The 23,873-nt window shown below is 46.8% G+C and overlaps 1 protein-coding gene across 28 annotated transcripts in view; it reads left to right on the forward strand.

The window, feature by feature from the left end:
* Nucleotides 1-6,972: 6,972 nt before the first annotated feature.
* Nucleotides 6,973-23,873, forward strand: part of LOC148162120 (putative phospholipid-transporting ATPase IIB) — a 78,375-nt gene continuing 61,474 nt past the window's right edge. For 24 of the 28 annotated variants that reach the window (XM_088020248.1, XM_088020256.1, XM_088020249.1 and 21 more), the window contains exon 1: nucleotides 6,981-7,310. In XM_088020248.1, coding sequence (XP_087876374.1) covers nucleotides 7,195-7,310 — 116 coding nt within the window. In that variant the 5' untranslated portion in view covers nucleotides 6,981-7,194. Of the gene's footprint in view, nucleotides 7,311-23,873 lie in introns of all 28 variants that reach the window. The other 4 variants (XM_088020272.1, XM_088020270.1, XM_088020273.1 and 1 more) reach the window with 4 other exon arrangements.

Here is a 23,873-nt window from a genome sequence, read left to right on the forward strand (position 1 = left end):
CGCGACCCGTCCCCACACACCCACAGGCACCCAGCCCCAAGCTTCTCAGCCTCGGGCTTGACCTCCATGGGCTCCGGCTCCTGGAGCACAATCCAGTCAATGACCACCAGGGACAGTGGTCTGGGTGGTTTCGGAGGCCTTCCCCCACAATCCCCATAACCTGCTCCTAGGGACCCTTGTGGGGTCACGCCCCAGCTTATGGAGTAGGAGGAGGTGTCTGCCAACCTCGTGCCCATTTCATCTGTGGCCTGCAAAGACAGGGACGGGTAGCCGGCCCAGAGGCATCACAGCCCTGCCCCGCCAACCTCCCTGTCCCCCTGCCCCGTCCCCCTGTTGCTCCCAGATGTGACACACACACCTGTGCGTGCACAGCCCTGCACGCGGGACACTGACCCATCCCCTCAGGGCCAGCGGGATAAACCCTGAGGCAGAAGCGCGCAGCCCCCCACACCCCATCCCACCCACCCAGCCTTGACCTTGAACATGACCTGTCCACTGGGTATCTGACCCCTCATCAGCCTGCTCTTGAACGGCTTGGCCCGCCCTACATGACCCCTGTTCACACACACACACGCACACACGGGGAGGGGACCTGGGGCTGCATACATCGATTAGACCCTGTGGGGCTGGGTGGCTGGCTCTGGGCCTCCTGGTGTCTCCTTTCGGTCTTTCCAGCCAAATGGACAGAGACGTCGGGGAGCCCTGACATGACATCCCCAGCGAGGGAGTGTTTGCACAGTTTGCTTTCCTCAGCCTGTAGCCTCCGGTCTTTGGGATGCAACATGCAAACATGTTTTTGGTTCGAGGATCTCCAACGAAATGAGCTGGGCGGGGGACTGTTTCTGGAATGTGGGTTCCCGTGGCAGTACTTTGTGCATCACGGGGACCCCTGGCATTCAGCCCGGCAAGTTACCCCTCCCCACGCCATGGCCGCGCGCATGATTCCTAGAGTTCGCATAGGAGCTTGCCTGTCACAGGGCTGTGACATGGCTCCGCTGTGGCTTTGAACCCAGGTCAATCTGACCCAAGCCTGAGCTCATGCAGGAGCCTAAGGAAGTAGCCTAGAATGGTACAGCTGAAAGTGACAGAAGCTTAACTTTTACTGAATCTAAATATTAACTGTTAAATGTAAAAATCATAAAACCTGTAACAGAAAAGGGTGAAGGGTGGGGACTCCTGGGTGTCTCAGTCGGTTAAAGCATCTGCCTTCGGCTCAGGTCAGGACCTCAGGGTCGTGGGATCGAGTCCTGGTGCAGGCTCCCTGCTCAGCGGGGGGGTCTCTCTCTCTTTCTCCCTCTGCTGCACCCCCTGCTTCTGCGCTCCCTCCCTCTCTCTAAGAAATAAAATGCTAAAAAAAAGTTTCTCTTGAAAAAAATAAAAAGGTTCGGTGACAGGTGGACCTCGGCAGAGTGGCTCGAGCCATGGGCCGGAGCTACGGCCGATGCCAGGGATGCCCCCGGCTCCTGCCGTGGAACCAGCCCGGGACCTGAGCTGGAGCTGCAGCTGGAGCTGGCTCCGTCCCCGGTGGTGGGGCTCAAGCTGGTTCTGGAATGCACTCCAGGGCTCAGTGAACTCTCAGGCTGGCATTGTTGCCAAATTTGGTGGAGGAACCGGCAGCAGAGAGGACTGCTGCACTGGAGCTGGTCCAGGCGAGCAGGTAGAGGGGCCTCTAGCCCGGGAGCTGCCGCCAGGGGGGGGCCGTCGTCCGCAGTCGGTGCGGGGGCTGCTGTGTGCGGTGGCTCTGGCTTTGTGGGTGGAGGTAATGCTCGCTTGGCGCACGTCTGAGCGTCTGCTCTAGCTCGCTAGTTGGCAAGCGCCCCTGTGTTTGTGCAGCGGGGGCAGGAGCTGGCTGCAGGGGCAGGGGGCTTACCCACACTGGGGCGCACTTGGCTCCAGCTCCCGAGCTCCCGACAAAGGCACCGCAGCAGAAGATGGAAATGCCTCGAGCTCTGGAGCGGGCTTTGGGTCTGTAGCTGCTTCTGAGCCCCGTCAACCCTGCAGTGGTGACCAGCCCCGCTGCAGTGGCCAGTCCTCCATCTGCAGATGGTGCCGAAGCAGCAGGAGGAGAGAAGATCACCACCCTGCCAGGGTGATCACCCTGTGCTGATCCCCACCACCTGTCCCTGTGCCTTTCACAGGAAACCCCGCACAGCCTCCCATAGCAGCACTGAGCTGCCTTGAGAAGTGGCTCTCGATCTTGGGCTGGCTCTCACTCTGGCAATGATGCTGGATCGGATGAGAGAACTGGTGTGCAGTTGGCTTTGCTCCGGACCTCATGCCGGAGCGGGTTTTGCCTGTGGACGGGGTCCACGGGTCGGAGCAGAGGGGCTCTAGTCTGTGGGGGCACTGGCTCAGGCTCTCGAGCTGCTTCCATGGCTGGCTCGAGTCAACGCGGGGGTACGTTCTAGTGCATCAGATGGTTCTAGATCTTAGCTGCCGCCAGGGCTGACTCTGCCCCATGCCTCCTGCAATGTCTCGTGTTAGAGATGCTCTAGCTCTGTATCGCCCGCTAGCTGACTGTGGGTGAGTAGGACCTTAAGACAGCCTCGGAGAGTTTTTCAGGACCTAGAATTCACAGCTGTTAGGATCAGGTCACTTAGTTAGACACAAAAGTGGTTAATATCGTAAAGGACAATAAACTATATCCTTTGATGTTCTATTTTCTTCCCGGACCGAAATTATTTGCTTCTCTACCGGCAAAAACCTTCACGCAAATGTCTAATTTCACTAAGTTGGGGACCTCTACTAAATAGCAGTCAGTTGAACGAAGTCCATTTTCCCAGTCTTCGGGTGGCCTGTACCCTTACGTGAGAAGAAATGACATGCCAGCCTCCTTTCGCCTTATGTCCAAGCTCGGGCGGTCAGTATTCTCTTTATTCTCGCTCAGCTGGCAACTCTGGTTCAGAGGCTAAACATGGCCTTTGGAGCCTGGGTTCGAGTTCTGGCTGTGAGCCAGGTCAGCTGCGTACCCATGGTGTGCCTCGGGGTCCTCATCTGCGGAGGTGAGGGACACTCACGACGCGTCATTATGGCCAGTGATCACATGGTCTTCTATCCTTTCACTTTCTGCTTCTCCATATGAGGCCTCTTAGACCTCAGGCATATATCTGGATTTGGTTTGTAGTCCAATCTGAAAATTTGACTTTTTATTGGTGTACTTAGTAGGCTTACATTTAATGTACATGAAGTGACATTCAGGTGTAACTCTACCATCTTATTGGTTTGCTCTTTCCTCCATCTGTTCTTTTTTTGAAAACTCGTTCCATGCCTTCCTAAAGATTATGCAAGTATTCTCTGTCACTCCAGTCCCCTCCATTAACGTGTTATTATGCCTTCTCTCATTATTCCTTCAGGGACTGCTCAAGGGAAGTGCTGTCCCCATAGAAACAGTCCATCCCTGCGCTGTCAGGACATGCCCCCCTGCCGTTCCCAGATATTAGCAAGGCCCTGGGCCTCTGTAACAGGGGTTGCAAGCTTTGCCTGTAAAGGGCCACATAGGCTTTGTAGGGCCTCCTCAACTCCACCATTATAGCTTGAAAGCGGCCATAGATGATATGTTGATAAAATAGCATGGTTATGTCTAAACAAACTATCTTTACCAAACAGATGACAGGTAGACTTTACCTGTGAGCAGTGTGCTGTGACCCCGGCTTTATAGCCTCAGCATCTCTGGGTAGGGGTTGGGGGGGGCATCTGGCTCCTGGGCTCCCCTTGGCTCCAGTACTACTCTTCCTCTTCCGGTCTCTTTGAGCCTGGAGGTGAGAACGGTTTCCCATCTACCTGTCCCTGGAAGTCCCTCCAACTGCTTTGGTTTTTATTCCCACCCACACATCTGTAAACAGTTCCTCCAGTAAACTCTTCAACTGAATGCTGCAGCAGGCCATCCAGCTCCTGCAAAGACCCTAACGGAACTTTAGGCTTACAGCACGCACGTATTCCTTCCACTGTGGCCCAAGTTGCAGCCAGCAGTTTGCAGATTGGCCTCCCTGCCCAGGAAGAGCCTCCTGCAGGGCAGACGCCATGTCTTAGTTATATTTGCATCCCCACCACACCCATCCCTCACCTGGGCACAGAATGGGAATGAAGAATCTTGGCTAAACTGACCTAAATTAGCAATGCAGAAATGGAGCCAGGAGAGGTCAGCATGTAGAAAAAAGACTGGAGGGGTTCTTATTTAAAGTGGGTAGGTTGTGAAAGAGAACTATCCAGGAGAGAGTGAGTTAATCGAGGAGAGCCAGAGGATTTGTCTCAAAGTTATCACAGAAGGGAAACATGTAAGGACCTGGTGTTACAATGTTAAGTCTTCAGTGTGGTTGAGCTGTTGTGTTAACAGTGTCCTCTGTGGAGTGTGGTCGAGCACTTGGTGTAACAAATGTCAGCTGTTGAAAGAGGTGAATGTCAGCTGCCGCAGTGAGTCGGAGTAAGGAAAAGAATGAGCACAAGTTCATTTTGCACATAGGAGGCCACGGCGTCATTTGAGAGGGGTGTCCACAAAGTGGCCTGTATTCAAGCCACATAAAAAGCAGCGAAATAGCAAACTGGAACCAGAAAGTTGGAGCAACTACTCAAGAATATTAACTTTTTTAAAAATAAGTTTTCAAATGGAGAAGGTAATACATGAAAATAGTCAAGATGAGACTAGAATTTAGAAGTTTATGTTGAACACATTGCTTCAAACACATAGTCATAATGGATTTATAAATTATGGAAACAGAAAACAAAAAGACACAGCAGGGCTCGAAAACACCAAAGTTATTGGACCAGAAACAGAGGTGAGAGTGGCTCCTGTCGGCTGGTTTCTGGGGCTGGAAGTTGGCCACCGGAGTGGGCAAGGGGCTCACCCCACAGGCTTGGGTGAGGCTGTCCTACGTGGTGTAGGAAACTAAACCAAACAACCAACAAAACCCTGTTGCTGACAGCTGCCTAGGGCTTTTGAACACAGTGGGGGCTTAGGAGTACAAAGACAGAGACCCAAACTGAAGACCAAGAATGAATACCACTGCCTGCAGACCCTGCATCTGACATGCTCTCCCTGTTATTGAAAGCCTTGACATGCCACGTGGGACCCCGTTCTGGGCTGCAGGTGGAAGCGATGGCAAGGCCACTGACTAGGGAAGGGTGAGGAGCAGGAGGGGAAGGGGGAAGAGCCGCTATCTCCTGCCCGCTGCCCGCAAACCTAAATTCCAGGACATGTGAAGAAACCCAATGCTAAGAAAGTTAACAAATCAACAGTCAAAACATTTTCTTCTCCTTAGATAATTGAAAGTAAGAAACAAAAGACAGAAATGAAATAAGAATAGATGCATAGGAAAAAGGACCAATTAAAATCTTCAAAGTAAAAAATAAAAGTCATTGAAATAAATACCTCAAACTATCACAAACAAAACGACCTCAAGACAAAATTAATAAAGGCTGTTTACCCATCAACTTGCAGCAAGGGAGCCCTTCTGATGTCACTTTCAAGGGTTTTAGAAAGGAAATTAAGTTTTATCACGTAGAAGGGGAAAAGTCTTGGACTGGGAAGCATCCTATTAAGGCGGGATTTTGGAGTAGAAGAGACTTCAGTTTGTCTGCAGGTACTTCTGACCGTCCTTGGTTGTCTGAAGGGGGCCAGGAAGCAGTTTCGGCAACTTCCAAGAAGACGGACTGTGGGATGCTAGGAGAGACAGGTGTTCTGCAGGGGGCTGCACCTTGGAACAAGTGGGGCCGCGGGGACTCTTTAGAGTGAGTCTCCTCTTGAGAAGTGACCCCATGATAAAGGTGCCTCCAAACCGACTCTCAAGGAGCATTAAGGAAATGACCACCTACTGGGGTGGGTTAGAAGGAGGTCTCCAAGAACACCACTACTCCGTTAGCATTTCCATCTTGGAACAGAAAATCTATTTGCCAAGACACATGACCCTTGAATAACTTTTTTTTTTTTTTGAGAGAGGGAGAGAGAGAATGAGAGAGAGCATGAGAGGGGGGAGGGTCAAAGAGAGAGGTCGACCCCCTGCCGAGCAGGGAGCCTGATGCGGGGCTCGATGCGGGGCTCGATGCGGGGCTCGATCCCGGGACTCGATCCCGGGACTCGATCCCGGGACTCCGGGATCATGACCTGAGCCTAAGGCAGTGGCTTAACCAACTGAGCCACCCAGGCGCCCCTGAATAATATGGGTTTCTACGGGGGTTTTTCCCAATAAATATAGATAACAGTGCTGTAAATGCATTTTCTCTAACTCATGAGCTCCTCTATAACATTTTCTTTTCTTTAGCTTTTTATCGTAAGAACACAGTATGTTATACATACAACATACAAAACGCGTTCATCACCGTTTACTTTACCGGTAAGGCTTCCGGCCAACAGCAGGCATTGGAAGTCAAGTTTTTTCGGTCAAAAATTACGACTGAGGGGAGCAGGCACAGCTAACTCTGTGGGTCCTGGGTCAATTACATCGCGGACAGCTGGCTTTATTTTTGATCAGAAGAAAACCTCAATGTTAAAGCATGGAAAGAGTTCAGACCACACTTCCAAGCTATGAATCAGTAACAAACTTTAACAACAGGAGCGCGAAGTTGAGCACTCTCTGGACTCGACTGTTGGCCCACTCTTTGGAGGCCACTTACGGGAATTGTATTCCGTAGGTGCGGGACAACGCCGCACACACCTGCGCGCAGGGGAAGCCCGACAAGGCGGCGAGTTAAGGGACCGGGAAGTCCCCGGCGACCGGTAAAGGCAGGATTCCGGGGGCCGCGGCCGCCGCCGTCCCCGGACACGCGCACCTGGGGCACAGCCCCGGGCCGGCCTCCGGCGCGCGCCCTCGCGCACGCGCACGCGCCCAGCCCCCAGCGCCCAGAGCCCGGGGCGGGGCCGCCGGGACACACCCCCTCCGCGCGCCTCGGGGACGCCATCCGGCCCCGGCGCGCGGGAGGCGGAGCCTCAGCGCGTCACCGCCTCCGCTTGCGCCCGCGCCGCGGCGTTGACGTCTTCGGGCCCGGACGCGGGACGGAGCCTCTTAACGCCGCCGCCTTTTGTGCCCTCCCTTCGCCGCAAGCTGTCGTCATCAGGCTCCGACGCTCTGTGAAGCTCTCGGGCTCCGTCGCTCGCGGGTCGGGCACGGCCGCGCGGGCGGCGCCTCAGCCGGGTTGGAGCTGAGCGGAGAGGGCGGGGAAAGGCAGCGAATCGAGAAGGGGCGGGAAGGTGGCGGCCGGAACATGGCGGAGCGGATCCCTCTGTACCCGGTGCGCAGCGCGGCCGCCGTGGCCAACCGCAAACGCGCGACCTACTACAGCGCGGCCGGGCCTGGGCCGGGGGCCGAACGGCCCAGCAGGTAACGACGGCGCCGACCTCCCTCCCCCCCGCGGCGGCCCTCCCCCCGCGCCCCGTCCGGGCCCCCCGCCCCCCGGCCCCCGGCGGCGGGTCTGTCCCAGCTCGCAGGCCGCGCACAGTGCTCCGACTCCCGCGCGCCTGCACTCTGGGGGGGCGTCCACCCTTGGGAGAGGCCCCGGGACTCAGCGTCGGGGCCGGGCGGGGTCACCCCCAGCTCCGCCCCAGTCCTGGGCTGCCTTGGCCATCGACGCCCTCGGAGGTGGGGGCCGGCGTGCGGCTGCGGCGCTCTCACGGGAGCCGGGCGGGCGGGGCCCTCATCCCGCAGACACTGCTGCTGTCCGAGCCTCGGCGTGGTTCCCGTAGGGACCGTGAACGTGCAGACACGAAGCCCAAACCTGAGTGGAGAAGCACGGCCTGTCACAAACGCAAAGGGTTCAGGTTATGTGCCAAACCCAGGTGCACTTAATCATGTTCGTTGGCCAGAAGTTTTGCTTTTAGCAACGAGAAACGGAACTTCACAAGGTTAGATTGTTTAATGGGACCCCACTTCAGTCGTCCATTTAAAACATAGAGACCTTTCGTTGAAAATGGAAGCCTCCTCCCCTAGTTGGTTTCAGCTCGCACTTAACTTGTTTCTCGCCCGAAGAGAGGAATACTATATTTTATAAAAAAGGAACTTATAAAAAGAGGAAGTACTGTCTTCTGCAGTTAATCGAAATTTTATTCCTAAGGAATTGTAGAAGCAATTTACTTTTTAAAAAATTTATTTGAGAGAGTGCCCGTGCGTGGGGGGGGAGGGTCAGAGAGAGAGAGAGAACCTCAAGCGGACTCCCCCTGAGCGTGGAGCCCTAGGCGGGCCTTGATCCCAGCACCTGAGATCAGGACCTGAGCTGAAATCGAGAGTTGGACAGGTGCCGCAGAAGCTGCTAACTTTTAGTACAGAAGAGGAAAAAAAATTTTCAATATCCAGTTGCTTCAGGATTCGAGTTTTAGAGTAACTTTGGTTCTGGGCTCTTTGAGAAACTGTAACATAGAGTCAGAAAGTATGTGTTGTAATGTTGTAGAGCTGAATTGAATCGCGGCTCATTTACTGACTAGCTGTTTGATCTCATTAACCTGAACGCCCATTTCCTGGGATGTAAAATGGGGGGGAATACTGTTGTTTTCCTACAGGATGGTGAAGGGTTACAGGAGAACCTACTGAGGTGCCTGTGTTTAGCGTTTGGCCAGAAGTACCATTTCTCTTTTCCTCCTTGACAGTACCTGTAACAGTGATTGTGTCAGAAATTCTCTGAGTGCTTGATTTGGGGAGATCATTATTTGGAAATATGCTGTTTCTTTCACAATAGGTTTCCGTCGCGGCTTGCATCTCAGTTTTTGCTGCAGGTATTTTGAGGCTCTGTCATTTGGTGTGTACATATTTAGGATTCTTACGTCTTCTGGTAGAGTGTTTCTTTTTTTGCGTAATGTTCTTCTTTGTCTCTGGCAATTTTCTTTGCTCTGAAATCTCCTCCTGCTTTATTGTGGATTAATGTTTGCATGGTGTTTGCTTTCAGCCTAAGTTGAATTTGGAGTCTCTTTGTTGGATCCTTGTTTTCCGTTATGCACTCTGTCATTCTCTGGATTGGTGTATTTAGACCCTTTACATTTAAGTTAATTATTGCTACATTAGAGTGTAGGTGCTATTTTATTATTTGTTTATTTTGTTTCTTCTGATTCTCATTCCTCTTCTGTTTCTCTTTTTGACTTCCTTTAGGTCATTTGAACTTTTTTTGGAGATCTCTGCGGGGTTTTTGAGTGTAGGTCTTCTTGTAGTTTTTGTAGTGTGTGCTCTGTTGGGTATTGTAGTATACGTATGTGACTTCTCACCATGGGGTGTTGGGATTCGTATTTTAGTCTGTGGAGTAGAGTGTGTAAACCTTACTTGCATTTTGGTCCCTTTACCCATCTTCTCCCCCTACACTTCAAATATCCTATCTTGAGTATCAGATGGTGTTACACTTTTTGTTTAAATCATCAAATATTTATAAAACTCATGATTATAAGGATAGTCTAATGTACGTACCCATGTTTCTACTCTTTCTGTTACTCCTTCCTTGTATTCCAGGATTCTTTTTTCCCCATTCCTTTCTATTTGAAGTGCTTCCTATAGCCAATTTTTGAAATTTCTTCCACCTTAGAATGTTCTTATTTCCCCTTCATTCCGGAAGGATGGATGTATTGGGTATAGAATTCCTGGTTGACAGTTCTTTCGTTAGCCTTGAAAACTGGCTACTGCCCACCTTGCCTTCATGATTCCTGATGAGAAGTTCACTGCTGCGCGAGTTGGCGTTTCCCTGCGGGTAACGTGTCATTTCTCTCTGACTGCTTTCAAGGTCTTATTTGTTTTTCATTTTTACAAGTTTAACTGTGATGTATCTTGGTGTGGATTTCTTTTGGTTTATCTTGGTTGGTATTTAGTAAGAGATTTTAATCTGTTGGGTTTTGTTTCACCAAAGTTGGGGAGTTTCTTCAAGGACTCTGGTTTCCACTGTCTTCTCTCTCCTGCTGGTACTGGGGTGATACAAATGTTGGATCTTTTGTTAGTGTTACATAATTCCCTTAGGTTCCCCGCCCCCCCCAGTTTCTTTTTTCTGTGTTAAGATTGTGTGCATTGTATTGATTTTTGTTCGCAAATTCCCTAATTCTGTCCTTTGTCATTTTCACTCTTCTGTTGATTCCATGCAGCAGTGTTTCATTTGAACTAGTGTGTTTGTCAGTTTTATAATTTCTGTTTGTTTCAAGAGAATTGTTATTGCTTGTTGAAGCATGTTTATGTTTGCTGCTTAAAATGATTGTCACATAATTCCAGTATCTGAGTTAATTTGAGTTTTGGTGTCTGTTGATTATCCTTTCTAACTCACACTGTGAATCTTCTGGTTCTTGATGTGATGGATGATTTTTTATTTTATCCTGGACATTCTGTTTCTTACGTCTGGAGAATGTGGGTTCTGTTTATATCTTTTACTTTAGCAGGTGATCGCCCTGTTTAGGTTTACCTTGTAGGTCCTGGCCTACATTTGTGGGTTGTGATCCCAGTGACAGTTTAATTTTGTGTTACAGTTTTTGGTGTGCTTGGTTTATGTGGTGTACTGGGACTCCTTTTTGTCCCTGCTTATCGTGCTGAAAGGAAGAGGCGATCTCCCCAGGCCCAGTGTCTCTTGGTAAGAGAAGGAATGGTCAGTCCATGTGATGAAAAGGCCTTGTTGGATGGGCAGTGGTTGTGATTGTACCCGCTCTGCACGAGCCTGCTGGCTGTTCTGGTGTGTCTGGTTAGGGGAGGAGCCTCAGCACTGCTGTGGCCCTTGGAATCCCTCTTGCTGGTGCTTCCTGCTGCTCTGGTCTCTGGTGGCAGAGGAGGGGAGTTCAGGCCCTGAATAGAAGCGGTTTCCTGGACTGGCTGCTTCTGAAGTGGGGCTGTGCTTGGTGATGCTGCCTGGTTTCCCTCCTGGTTAGAAGAGAGGGGCGTCTCGGCCCACGGGGACACAGGGGCTTTCTGAGGCTTCTAACCTGTTTTTGTGGCAGGGTTCCTCTAACTGCTGCCGCCCAGATGCACCCCTGTCCCTCGATGGGACAGGGGAGTCTTAGTTCCATGGGGAAGGATGCCGTTTCCCACGGCACTTTTTGATCTGTCTTGCTGGTGGTGGTGTACTCTTGCTCCCTCCAGGGGAGGAATGATCTTTCCGGGGTGCCTTTCCTTGCTGGGTTGGGAGTTAGGGAATGCCAGGCCTGTCTCCTTCCTGCTGTTGGGTGAGGGCCTGTAGGACGTCCTGCCGCTGTGTCGTTTCTCAGTCCTTGGTCCCAAGCCCCCCTAACCCTCTTCCTCTTCACTGCTGCCTTCTCGACCCCTTCCAGAGCTCTCCTTTGTTTGGCTCTTGCTTTATTTCCAAGCTTATAGTTGGGCTTAGGGAAGAGGAGCAGGGAGAGATGGATCTTAAACTGGAAGTTGTGCTTTTACGTTATTTTGTGAAGGTTGGTTGTATTTTATCATAATAACATATGGTAAAAGGCTAATGAGAATATACTGTGGCTCTGTACTCCGCTTATTGCTTCCTCCTTACCCCAGCCTCTCACCCCCAAGGCACTTATTTTGGATTCTTCTAGCTGTTTCTTCTGGCATTTAAAATCTCCATATTTCAGTGGCTATATTTCTGACTCTGTCAGCATCGAAAAGTACTTTTCTTTTGAAGCCTTCCATTATCTCAACCCCAGCCAGGATAGAGTTAGATGCCCCTGCTGGCTCCTACAGGCCCCTGTTCCCCCTCAGAGCACAGATTGCACTTGACTGTAGATGTCTCTTTTCCATGAATGGAACGGCAGTGACTGTCAGATTTTAGCCCTGATGCCTGGCCTCATGAGATGACTTGGAAAGTGTTCCCTTCTCTCCTGCTTTCTGGAAGACTTCGAATAGAGTTGCTCTCTTCTTTAAGTGTTTGGTAGAATTCCCAGTGAAACCGTCTGGACCTAAGAGATTTCTTTTTTGGGTGTTTCACTTTACAAACTCAGTTTCTTTAATAGTTAACTAGGCTATTCAAATGAGCTATTTTGTTTGGGGTGAGTTGTGATTGTGCCCTTTGAGGAATCGGTCCTTTTCAGGAAAGTTGCCATATTTATGTGTGTAGTGTTGTTCATCATCTATTCTCTTACTATCTTTTTGATGTTGTTTCATTCAGATATTGGTGGTTTGTGCCTTCACTCCTTTGTTGGTTAGTCTTACTAGAGGTTTGAGTTTTTTCAAAGAGCTATCCTTTATTTTTCTTATTTTTTTTGTAGTTGTCTGTTTTCACTTTTATTAATTTCTGTGCTTTACTTTTCCTTCTTTTTGATTGCTTCTTTAGGTTTTATTTTTTATCTTCTCATTCTTGTTTCTTATGGTGGGAGTTTAGATTATTGATTGGAGACTTTTCCTCTTTTTTTAACATAAGGATTTTGTGCTGTCAATTTCCCTCTCAGCACTGATTTATCGGTGTCCCACAAATTTTGGCATTTTGTTTTACTTTGAGACTTCCCCTCTGTCTCATGGATTACTTAGGAATGTGTATGGAAAATTTGCTGTTATTTTTCTGTTACTAATTTCTAGCATGATTTCTTTGTGGTTAAAGAACATGCTTCGTGTTACTTCATTTAATTTTGGTAGTTTGTCTTGTGACCAAGAATATGGTCTGTATTGGTAAGAATTTCAGGGCCCAAAAGAAGGTGTATTGTGCTGTCGTTGGGTGAAATGTTCTGAAATGTTGATAAGATCCTGTTATCTTTGCTAGTTTACGTTCTAGTTGTTTTCTTGGTTGAGAGTGGGTCGTTGAAGTCTCTAACTGTAATTGTGCATTTGTCTATTTTTCCTTTTGGTTTTATCAATTTTTACTTTACTGTTTTGCCAGTCTGTCATTTGGTGCAGACATGTTTGGGATTGCTCTGTTTTGATGGACTGATGCTTTTATTATTTTATAATTTCCATCTGTCTCTAGTAATATTTTTGCTCTGGGCTTTCCTTTTTCTGACATTTATATAGCCACTCATGCTTTATTTTGACTAATGTTTACCTGGCATATAATTTTCCATCCTTTTACTTTCCACCTGCTTATATTTAAGGTAAGTTTGTTGTAGTCAGCATATGGTTGGCTTATGTTTTGTTTTTGTTTTTTTTTAAAGAATTTATTTATTTATTTGAGAGAGAGAATGAGATAGAGAGACAGCATGAGAGGGGAGAGGGTCAGAGGGAGAAGCAGACTCCCCGCCAAACAGGGAGCCCGATGCGGGACCCGATCCCGGGACTCCAGGATCAAGACCTGAGCCTGTGCCAATCTCTGTCTTATGATTGATATATTTAGAGCATTTATGTTCAGTGTAATGATTGACAAGTTAGGGCTTATATCTGCCATTTTCCTTTTTGATTGCTGCGTTGTTTCTTTGTTTTCTTTTTCCTGTTTTTCTGTGAGTTACTTGAACAATTTTTGGAATTCCATTTTGATTTACCTATGGTGTTTCTCCACTGTATGTCTTTGTATAGATGTTATTTAGTGGTAGTTCTAGATATGACATTATACATATGTGATTCATCACAGTATTCTGGTGTTGATATTTTATCAGTGTTAGTAAAGTGAAGAATCAGTACCTCTTTACATCCCTTTACTCATCCTTACTGGTAAAGTAATTATCTTGTACAATTACATAAATACTTTAATTTTGCAAAAGTACATAAATATTTCCCTTACATATGACTAGAGTTACACATCAGTGTTAATTTTTCTCTCTCTCAAACATAATCTAGAAAACTCAAAAGGAGAAGAAATGCCTATTCTATTCACCCATGTTTTCACTATTTCTGTTGTTCTCTTATTTCTTGAAGGTCCTGAATTCCTTATTATTTCTGTTCTAAGAATTCCTTGCTATTCTTTTAGTGTAGGTCTGCTGAAAACAAATTCTCTTAGTTTTCTTTCGTCTTAGAAGGTCTTATTTCTGCTTCATTCCTGAAGGGTAATTTCACCAGATACACAATTTGGGGTTGACAGTCCTTTTTCTATTTTAAGCCCTTGGAAAATGTTATGCTACTTCTTTCTGGCCTCCATGATTTCTGATGAGAAATCTGATGTCATTGGAATGTTTTCTTTTCCTGTGGGTAAGATGTCATTTCTCACTACTTACAAGCTTTTTTTCTTGTCTTTAGTTCAGTAGTTTGATTATTATGGGTCTTGACATAGATTTCTTTGGGTTTATACTGTTTGGGGTTCACGTAGCATATTGAATCTGCAAGTTTTATCTTTTGTCAGGTTAGGAGTTTTCAGCCATTATTTGTCTAGAACTTTTTGAGCCCCACCCTCTTTCATCTCTTCTAACACTCTCTCTGGAGACACCTTGTGAGATCTTTCTTGTGTCTCAAACGTCCTGAGTTTCTCCTCATTTGTTTTAAGTCCATTTTCTGTCCAGATTGGTTTCTGTTGTTCACTCTTCAAGTTCATTGACTTTTCCTTTGTCTCTTCTTTTCTGCCCCTGAACCCTATGCATTGTTTTCAAATCTCCATTATTGTATTTTTTAGTTTTAGAATTTCCATTTGGTTCTTCTTCATATTAGCTTTCTTTGCTGAAATAGCTGTTTGTTTGTTTTCATTTGCTTCAAGTATGTTTGTAATTGCCCATAGACACATTTTTATGATGGATATGAGAATCCTTGTCAGATAATTTCACCATATGCATCCCTTTGGTGTTGGCATTTGTTGGTTATTTTTCCTTCAGGATTAGAGATTTTCCTGGCTTTTGGTATAATGAGTCCTTTTTTTTTTTTTAAATTGTATCCTGGACATTTTGGGTATTATGCTGGGAGGTTCTGGACTTTATTCAAATAATCTTCTGTTTTATCAGGCCTCCTCTGACACCCCATGGGACTGGGGTTAGGGAGGTGGGATGAGGTGGTGCTGCTTTGTTGCTGGCAGATGGGGTGAAAGCTGGGTTCCCTTTGACACCTGGGAGAAGAGGGTGCCCCCTTCACCGCTGGGCAGACATGGGGTCTGCGGTGCCGCGTGGGGCTCTGCTGATGTCCCCTTGTCTGGGGAGGGGAGGAATGCCTGTTTATTGTAGCCTCTGGCCTCCTGCAGTATGGCCTGGGGGGCCTTTACGTCTGGGTTCCTGTGAACCCAGTGGTAGGGATGGGCAGGAGGGCCTGGGCTGTTCTTGGGGCTCTCTTTGGTTTATGTCCGTGGTTTTTCTGGCTGCTGACTCTCTGGTACACAATTTGGGATAAATGAGGCTGAAGGAGCGCATTGGGAACTCCCTGTTGTGTGACCTCTGGGGTCTGGGTCCCTCCTGGTCTGCCTCCTTCTCTTCACCTTTCCCTCTGTCGTCTCCAGGGTTATAGCTTATGGGGGAGAGGGGGAGGGCGCCCTGTCTGCTCAAGTCTTGTTCTGGAACTGGCAGGAAGGAGTCATTTACCTTTGTTCTGTTTTTGTCTTTACTCTTTGTATTTGAAAGTCCGTCTTATTATTTATTTTTCCATTCACTAACAAGTTTTGGCTACAGGCCTCCCGTTTGGAGTGTAAAATTCAGTGTATTCAAAAAATACACTATTTATGTATTCACAAGGTAAATGCAGCCATCACCACGGGCAGGGTTGGAAGATTTTCTTCACCTCTGAGAGAGACCTAGCGCCCCGCACCTCATCTCTGGAGGTTTTCTTACTGCAGTGAGATATACTTAACAAAGCTAACTGTGTTTAGGGTACTTTTGACTTAATATATAACAAATCTCTAATTTCATATTTCAGAACTGTAAAGTGAGTAAAGTTTTTTATCCAAATTATGGCTTTTCTAGTATTTCTGTTTTGGGAAATGTGTGCTGTAAATTAGAAGACAGCTAAAAAAATAGATAAAAAAATAAAAAGTGCAAATTCAGTCTTCTATTTCCAATAACAAAAGTTTATATTATGGGGTCTTTTTCTTCCACATTGGCAATTGAAAGCTAATTAGTTGTTAGAAAAACAGCTTTGACACGGGCTTTTCTTGCTTTGTGAGCTTTAAAAGGCTTTTTTTTGACCATATAAAAATGTCATTTTGTGTTCATAAGGTATAAGGAACTGTAGTAATGTATTTTAAAGGTTTTCAGGTTTTCCTTGGAGTGAAACTACTTTTATTTCATTATAATCATGCTAGTTTAGGACACAATATATTTAACATGTAGTGATCATAAATTATTACAACTGGTATAAAATTTTTCATCATTGGGTTTGTACTTTATGAAAATTTCAAGGGGACAAATTAGATATGATTTGAGTATGGTTAATACAGGAGGATGTTCTTGGTTTTTTTTGGGGGGGGTGGGTTTTTTTTTTTTTTTGGAAGTTACTAGGTGAATGAAATGCTGTGTCCCACGCATAGTATTTAATAGTTCAGTAAGAGTGCAATTACTTGTTAAGATCGTTTTCTGTGAACTAATGTGAGGCATTGATTTTCTTCTTGTAGTATGTATAGGTGGGTAAAAGTAAGGTATTTGTTAATTTGATATTTTTCATTTCTGTCTTTTAAATGGTACCCGTGTCATTCAAATTATCTTCACATTTGAAAAGAGAATGACTGACACTGGACATCATTGTGTTTATCCATGTCTATTAGTACCTATTCTTTGCTTCATGTTGCAGTGTGGCTTTTGGCCCTGCCTAGAGTCATTTGCAATATTATAATGGTTAAACTTTAGTGTTTGAGAAGAGAGTCATGCTGAGAACAGATGGCTCTTGTCTGATTATCTCTAAAATATTCGTGTGTTTCTTAATAGAGGCAACACAGTTTTTTTTATAGACACTCAGAATGAGTGTCTATACACGATTTCCTCTGAATCTTTAAAAATTTTACAGTTATGATGATCTAAAAAAATGCCTTTACTCTAGTTATAAAGATGAAACTTCTTTTTTGTGTTTTCACAGCTGAAAAGGTTTTTTCAAGTACCAAATGATTCTTCCTTTGCTTTTTTTTTTTAAGATTTATTTATTTATTTGACAGAGAGTGAGAGAAAGAGAGAGCACAAGCAGGGGGAGGGGCAGAGGGAGAAGCGGACCCCCTGGGAATCCAGTGTGGGACTCGATCCCAGGACCCTGGGATCACGACCTGAGCCGAAGGCAGACGCTAGTGACTGAGCCGCCCAGGTGCCGCTACCAAATGATTCTTAAGATAGTGTTTATCAAAGTGCTCAGGCCCAGGACTCCTTGGAATCAGAGACATATTTTTAAGGATCTGTAGTTCACTCGAGTTCATGAAATTCTTTAAACCTGCCAGAACAGGTCTGTTTCACTGTAGTTTCTACAGCTGACAGTATTAGCATGAAGATAGATTTGGTGATTGTGAACATGACAGTTTTGGGTATAACTGGGTCATGTGTCCTGAGCTAATCGGCCCACGTATGTTTTTAATTTCTGGATTGGCGTTTACATAATATTAGATATTGTCCCATTACTCTAATTTAGAGGCTTGTTTCGATTCATGTATAGCGTTGGTGTAATTTCTTATGTTAAGAAATTGGTATTGAGGTTTTTTTACAGAACGCCGTGGAAGAGGAGTCGGTGGCTCCGAGGTTACTGTGTCCATAGTCCACATGGGGGGCATCTCCGGGCGTGGGCACTGACTGGCCCTTGCGCGTCTTGCTTGTTTTTATTGCTGAGGTCAAGGCGTGCCTTTCAGGCAATGTTCCTTTCCTTTTTTTTTTTTTTTTTTTTACACAACTATTCTGCTGTTTAACTCCTCTGCTACTGTAGGAAGGGAAGAGTCCCAGTTTCCCAGTATACAGTTTTGCTGCTTATTAGTGACTCATCAGTGACACGCTTGAACTTGGAAGCTGTGTTTGATGAAGGAAACATACCCATTTCTTTATAGTACTTTGTTGCTTTGTTTTTCTACTCTATTAACATGTAGGCAAAGAGGGCAGTGTTTATTTTTCTTAAAGAAGGTTGAAGCATTAGGCATATTTTAAATGGTTTCTCCCTTTACTATCAGTTGGCTTCTCAGCAATGCTTCTCCTCAAAATGGAAACAATAAGGCTATTACATACTTAATGTGAGTTTAAGCTAGTTACTGTATTGACCTACTTTTACTTAGATACATGTAAATTACGCACCTTCTAGTACTTGAGTGTTTTTTGTTGAAGGTTCCCAATTTTTCTAAACCTTTGGCAGCAGCTAAGAGAGTTGTCTCCGTTTCTTAGTGTGGCAGTACTCTTGGGTTTGGTATCATCTGTTCTGTCTCTTTGTTCACATTGTTTTTACTCTTTTTAAAAATATGTTTCCAGAATTATACTTAATTGCTGGAAACGTTGATTTTTCTTGAGTGACAAACCAATTAAGTGTGTATGACACTAGGCAACACAGACACTTAGGATTTTCTGCTTATCCTGTCTCTGAAAAAATCCATTATTCATCATCTTATTGTTTTTAAATACTGAGGTAAAATTTTCAATACGATAGGAAAATTGCTTTGGAAATGGAATAAATTGCTTGCCAGTTCAAAGGCTCCATCTCTGAAGTGGAGGTTACTAAACGTGATGTTGCTTATGTTCATTATCTTTCAGACTCTTTGTACTACTTTTCTAGCATGAAACTTGATAAGATTGTGACTTTTGCTAAAATGCAGCACAATCGCTGAAAGAACTTAATGAAAAAGACTAAAAATCTCATTTTGTATACTATATTATAATATATTTAAGTGGCATTTTGAATTTTAATTGCATTTTGTATAAATATTCATTTTCTAGTTGACTGTTTTAAAAGAAGTGATCTTATGCAGAGAATGAGAAAAAAGGAATTTTTCTGAGGAAACCTATTGACTCTGTTTTAGGCCCGCTCCCTCACAGCTGAGAGGAGCTTTTGTGTGAGCCCCTCAAATGACGAGTCTCCTGTTGTGGGGATGTTGTGTGGTGTGTGGATGGTGACTGGAGCGAGGGGACCCTGGGTGCTGGTCGGGGCGGGGACAGGTGCTGCCGCTCCTCCCTGTGACTCTCGGAAGGCCCTCCCTCCGCCTTACTGCTGTCAGCGACAGCGTGTGGGTGTCCGACACCCGGGACCGGGTCTCATCACTGGAACTAAAGTCTTCCGTGCTTTTTGGGTAGACTTTTAAGCAGCACAGCACAGTCATGGTCATCTTGGTAGATCAATCTTTTGTACATTTTTCATGTTTTCAAATATTTGCTTTCATGGATCATTAGAAGCTATGGTTAAAGTTACTCCCATTACAAAAAAGGGCTGTCAGGGCATTTTCACAAACTGTCCTCCATAAAAGTTGTTCACACTCTTGCTAGCCATTAAGAGTGCTTCGTTAGCCAAGACTGTTAAGAATGCTAAGGGTGAAGAATTTTTTTCAGTTGTTTTAATTTGCGTGTTTTAGAAGTTCTCTTGGAAACAAAAATGACTCCTAGTCTTAAAACCTTCCACTGACTTCCCTTCCCCTGAGAGTTAAAGTGAGACTCCTTATCCTGGCAGGCCGTGCCCACGGGACTCAGCCCTGCCCACCCCTTCAGCCGCATCCGGTGTCCCTCCCGTGCCTTGCCCACTCCAGCTGCCCCGGCTTTCTCTCCAGTCCTGAGCCCTCAAGGCTCTGCAGCCCCGTCCAGGTCTCCCAAGACCTTCTGTGGTTGGTTCCTTTCATGCAGGTGTCTCCTCTTGAGACTCGGCTTCCTTCTGGCCCTCGCGCCTTCTGTATTAGAGTCTTCCCAGCACGTCTCCCTTTGCAAGTAGGCAGCCCGCTTCTTGTGCTTGTCCTCGTCGGGACAGCGCTCGCCCAGGGCGGTCCCTCAGGTGTGTGTGGGAAGGGTTAGAGTTCCTAATGTGGCTGCACATAGTTCTCTAAGTACAGCTGTATTTCTTTTTTTATGAATTGTCTTTGCTCATCTGTCATTCAAAGTGTTTGCTTTTTTTTTTTTAAAGATTTTATTTATTTATTTGACGGAGATAGAGAGAGAGCACAAGTAGGCAGAGAGGCAGGCAGAGGGAGAGGGAGAAGCAGGCTCTCCACTGAGCAGGGAGCCCGATGGGGGACTCAATCCTGGGACTCCAGGATCGTGACCTGAGCTGAAGGCAGTCGCTTAACCAACTGAGCCACCCAGGCACCCAAGTGTTTGCTTTTTTTAAATTTTATTTGTGAGAACTGTTTCTGAGGAATGGTTTTACTGTCATGTGCTGTAAAAGTTTCTCATTTGCGCTAAACTTTTCTTCTTGGACCATGCAGAATACAGGTACCCTGGGTGCCCGGTTGTGGGAAGGGCTCCGTAGACCCCAGCCCCCTTCTCCAGGGCCTCACAGTCCAGGAGGCCTTCAGGAGTGTTCTCTCTCCTTCTGGTGTTTGGTCTCATTGACAGGCCAGCTCCCCAAGTGATCAAACTCTTGCCTGAATGTGCCTGGTGTGTGAGGATTTGGCTTTTCCAGGATAGCCATACCGATTCTAGTTCCTTAACTGCGGCAGCCGGCAGGAGGGTGAGGGGAAGGGGCCTGGTGGTGCGTTCAGGCCGACCCCAGGGTAGAAACCAGCTTCGTATGTTGGAGATGTGGGTAGTGATGAGGAAATACCCATCTTCCGGGGGTTACGCGGCTGCTAGGGAGCTGGATTTCAGCGATATTTATAGAATGTGTTCCTTTTTAAAAAATTTATCAGACCTAACATAAAACTTACCATCTTAAGCACGTCTACCCAAGCGTGCAGTGCAGTGGCCGTGAGCACATTCACGCTGTTGTACCACTGTCCTCACCTCCCGCCCCCAGGCCTCCTTCCTCCTCCCAAACCCAAGCTCTGCACCCGGGAGACGCCTCGCTGTCCCCCCTCCCCGGCCCCCGTAGCCTTTCTGTACCTCCGTGTCTGTGGAGTTGACTGCTGTCACCTCGTGGAGGTGGAGCCCTTCGGGGTCTGTCGTATTGCGTCTGGCTTATTGCACTGAGCGAAATGTTTTCAAGCTTCGTGCCATAGCACACGTCACATTGCCTACTTCTTTTAAACCGGGTGATGTCACGTGGTATGGGTAGACCACCTTTGGTCTTGGACATTTCAGTTATTTTTCTTTTTTATAGTAAGAATTTCCTATGTTAATTGTCTAAAACTAGGAATTAAATGAACGTAGGCGAGGTGCTTAAATTCATGCCTGACAGTTTCAGCAAACACTGGCCGCCGGCTTCTCCTGTCCCTCCTCCTCCTCTCAACGCTGAATTTCTACCTGGGCAGCAGGGAAGGGAGGCCACGCTGGCTTGCACCCACGTTCACTGTCCTTCCTTCAGCCTCGCCCTCTGCTTTCCCTCCCCCAGGGGGTAGCTGTCCCTTGCTCTGTAGCTGGGAGGGGTCACCTGAGGATCCAGATGGTCTTCAGTAGCTTTCAGTCGGTTCCTACTCTTTCCTCCCTCCCCACCCGCTTCAGAGGTCCCCCTGACGCCAGGCCCGCCCCTCCAGGGTCCCAGGGTTCTCCTGCTTCCTCGCGGCTGTGCTGAGACTCCTGTTTTTCTTGGATCTGCTTATTTACCATCCATCTCTCTGCTCTCTAGCTTTCTGCATTTTGTTATCATCTCTTGTTTTCTGTTCTGTAGGTTTCAGCTTTAAGAAAAAGCAGTGTTTTTGGTATTGAAGGCAGTCGTGTATTTAATCTTCCATTTTTATGGGAAACACTTTCTAATCCTTTCTACCTGTGTGTCTGTCTGTCTGTGTTTTCTCTTTCAGAAGACAGCTGTTCTGGGCGTCCTAATCTGCAGAGCGGTGTAGACCTCTCGTCGCTCTCCTTACAGGAGTTGACAGTTGTAGTTATCTCGAAGCAGGCTGCCTTCTGTGTCCCAGCTCCAGTTCCAGAATTCTCACGGATAGCTGTGGCTGAGCTTGGGTGACTGGCAGTCCTTCCTGAGCTGTGCGCTGCCCCACCTACCTTCCCTACCTTCCCGTCCGCAGTGGTCATTCCACACGCACCCTGCCCCTCTACCTGGATGCAGCCCCTGCAGCCTGAGCTCAGTCGGCACCTTCCAAGGGCTAGGGGACTGTCTCGCCAGTAGCCACTGCTATCATTTAAGATTTCCTGGTGAGTGAGTCTGAGCTTGTGAGTTACAAGCTGTGTCCGTTACTGACTGCCGTGTCTTCAGTGTGGGCACGCATGTAGTGGTGCTCAGCAGGTGACTGAGGGTATGTACCCAGCACAGCCAAACGGCTTGCAGAGCGTTTTCTCACCTTCCTGTAAGGATTTTGAGAGGTGATTTTTCTTGGGGTCCTCAGCCTAACGTACTCTTTGTACTCCAGTATTTTCAGAGGTCTCGTGGTTTTTATTTTTTATATGACATTATATTGGGAGGAGGAGAAGTGTTTGCGTGGTTAGTGTTTGCTAAAGATCTGCCCACCGTCTCCTCAGGCTTATTCTCTGCTTTACGGTCTCAGGGCAGGTGGTGCCTGTGTTTGTCGTGTGCTGTGTGTCGGGTCCCCTCGATGCCTAATCGGCACTGCACTGAAGCACCAGAGTGCCCGGGGGAGCCTCAGCACAGGCCGTCGGCACACTTACATCCTCCACGAGGAGAGCACCTCTGTCTTCACCTCACCACCCTCTCTTATCCGAGGGCCGTTTCACATGAGGGAGGAAAGATGAGAGCGAGGCTGCGGGAAGCAGGATTGTCAAATTGACTCAGAATACAAAGAAAAAAATCGTCATTAATTGTTATGCAGTTGTATCAGTGTCCTATTGCTGTTCTAAAATTATCCTAAATGTAGTGGCTTAAAACAAATGTATTATTTTCCAGTTCTGAAGGTCAGAACCGTATGGACTCACAGGGCTACAGTCAGGGTGTCAATATGCAGCATCTCCTCCTGTAGGTCCTTGCAGAGAGTCCAGTTCCATGTGGTTGTAGGTTAAAGTCCTGTTTTCTTGCGCCCAAATTACTCTAATACGATACATTTAAGAGATACTACCAATCAGTGTGGAAGAGATGGACTCTTGCATAAATAACATCGCCATTTCTGTTGTTGTATAGTATATATATCCCTGCAAAACTTCGTATTTCGTAGAAATGCTCGCTGGAAGTAACAGGGTTTATGGGCAAAAGTAAGTTAGGGCAGACCACTGGGGACCACATCACTAACAAAAACCGTCATAGTCCTGGTGACATTTGCTGAAGGGGCACATTGAGTTCCTGGCCAGTGAAGATTTACCTGTGAGGAGGCTGGTGCCACGGGAGAGGGTCCTAGTTCCGGGGGTGCCCCCAGTGCACACGCCCCAAATACGCCCAGCTCCACTGAACAGCATGGGGAGCAGCCTTAGCCACAGTTTGTAAGTAGTAGTGCAGGACCCCGTGTGCTAGCAAACGTGAATCAGTGCCGGTGATGACAAGATGCCATTTTCCTCCCTTTATTTAAGCGAAGGGTACATGTATTTAGCTCTCATCTGATGAGGGTGAGGTAAAATTGCTTTTGGCATTATTCATAGCACTCAGTGGTGGGAGTTTAAATTTGCAGTTGGCAATAATATTTCAAGTGTTTTAGAGCTTATGACTTTGTACAAACTATTGCAGTTCTGGGATTCTTTGAAAGAATTCATGTAAAAATATGGAGAAAGTTCTGTGTACAGATATTTGCACGGAAACGTTATTTAGTGGGAATTTATAAATGTTTTCTCTGTCCAACAGTGGGGGATACCTCAGTAACCTTTAACTCAGTAATCCACTTGCTGGCTTATTTTTTTAGTTACCACATGTTAAAAAGATGGTAAGAGGAGCTTAGGTAGCAGGTCAGCATTGGCCTTATTGTCCAAGGACATCTTTATAGTCATTGAATTCCACTTGTGTTTGGATTCTTTTTTTTCTTTTTTAAAGATTGTATTTATTTACTTGAGAGAGAATGAGAGATGGAGAGGACGAGACGGAAGCGGGTCAGAGGGAGAAGCAGACTCCCTGCTGAGCAGGGAGCCCGATGCGGGACTCGATCCTGGGACTCCAGGACCATGACCCGAGCCGAAGGCAGTCGCTTAACCAACTGAGCCACCCAGGCGCCCCACTTGTGTTTGGATTCTTGACAGCTAGGCACCTGTTTCAAAAAAATAAAGTTTCAAGAAG

Source organism: Eumetopias jubatus, unplaced genomic scaffold (genome assembly GCF_037043125.1).
Source record: "Eumetopias jubatus isolate StellerSeaLion01/CBP00866 unplaced genomic scaffold, mEumJub1_p1.0 scaffold_20, whole genome shotgun sequence".
NCBI classification, from domain to species: domain Eukaryota; kingdom Metazoa; phylum Chordata; class Mammalia; order Carnivora; family Otariidae; genus Eumetopias; species Eumetopias jubatus.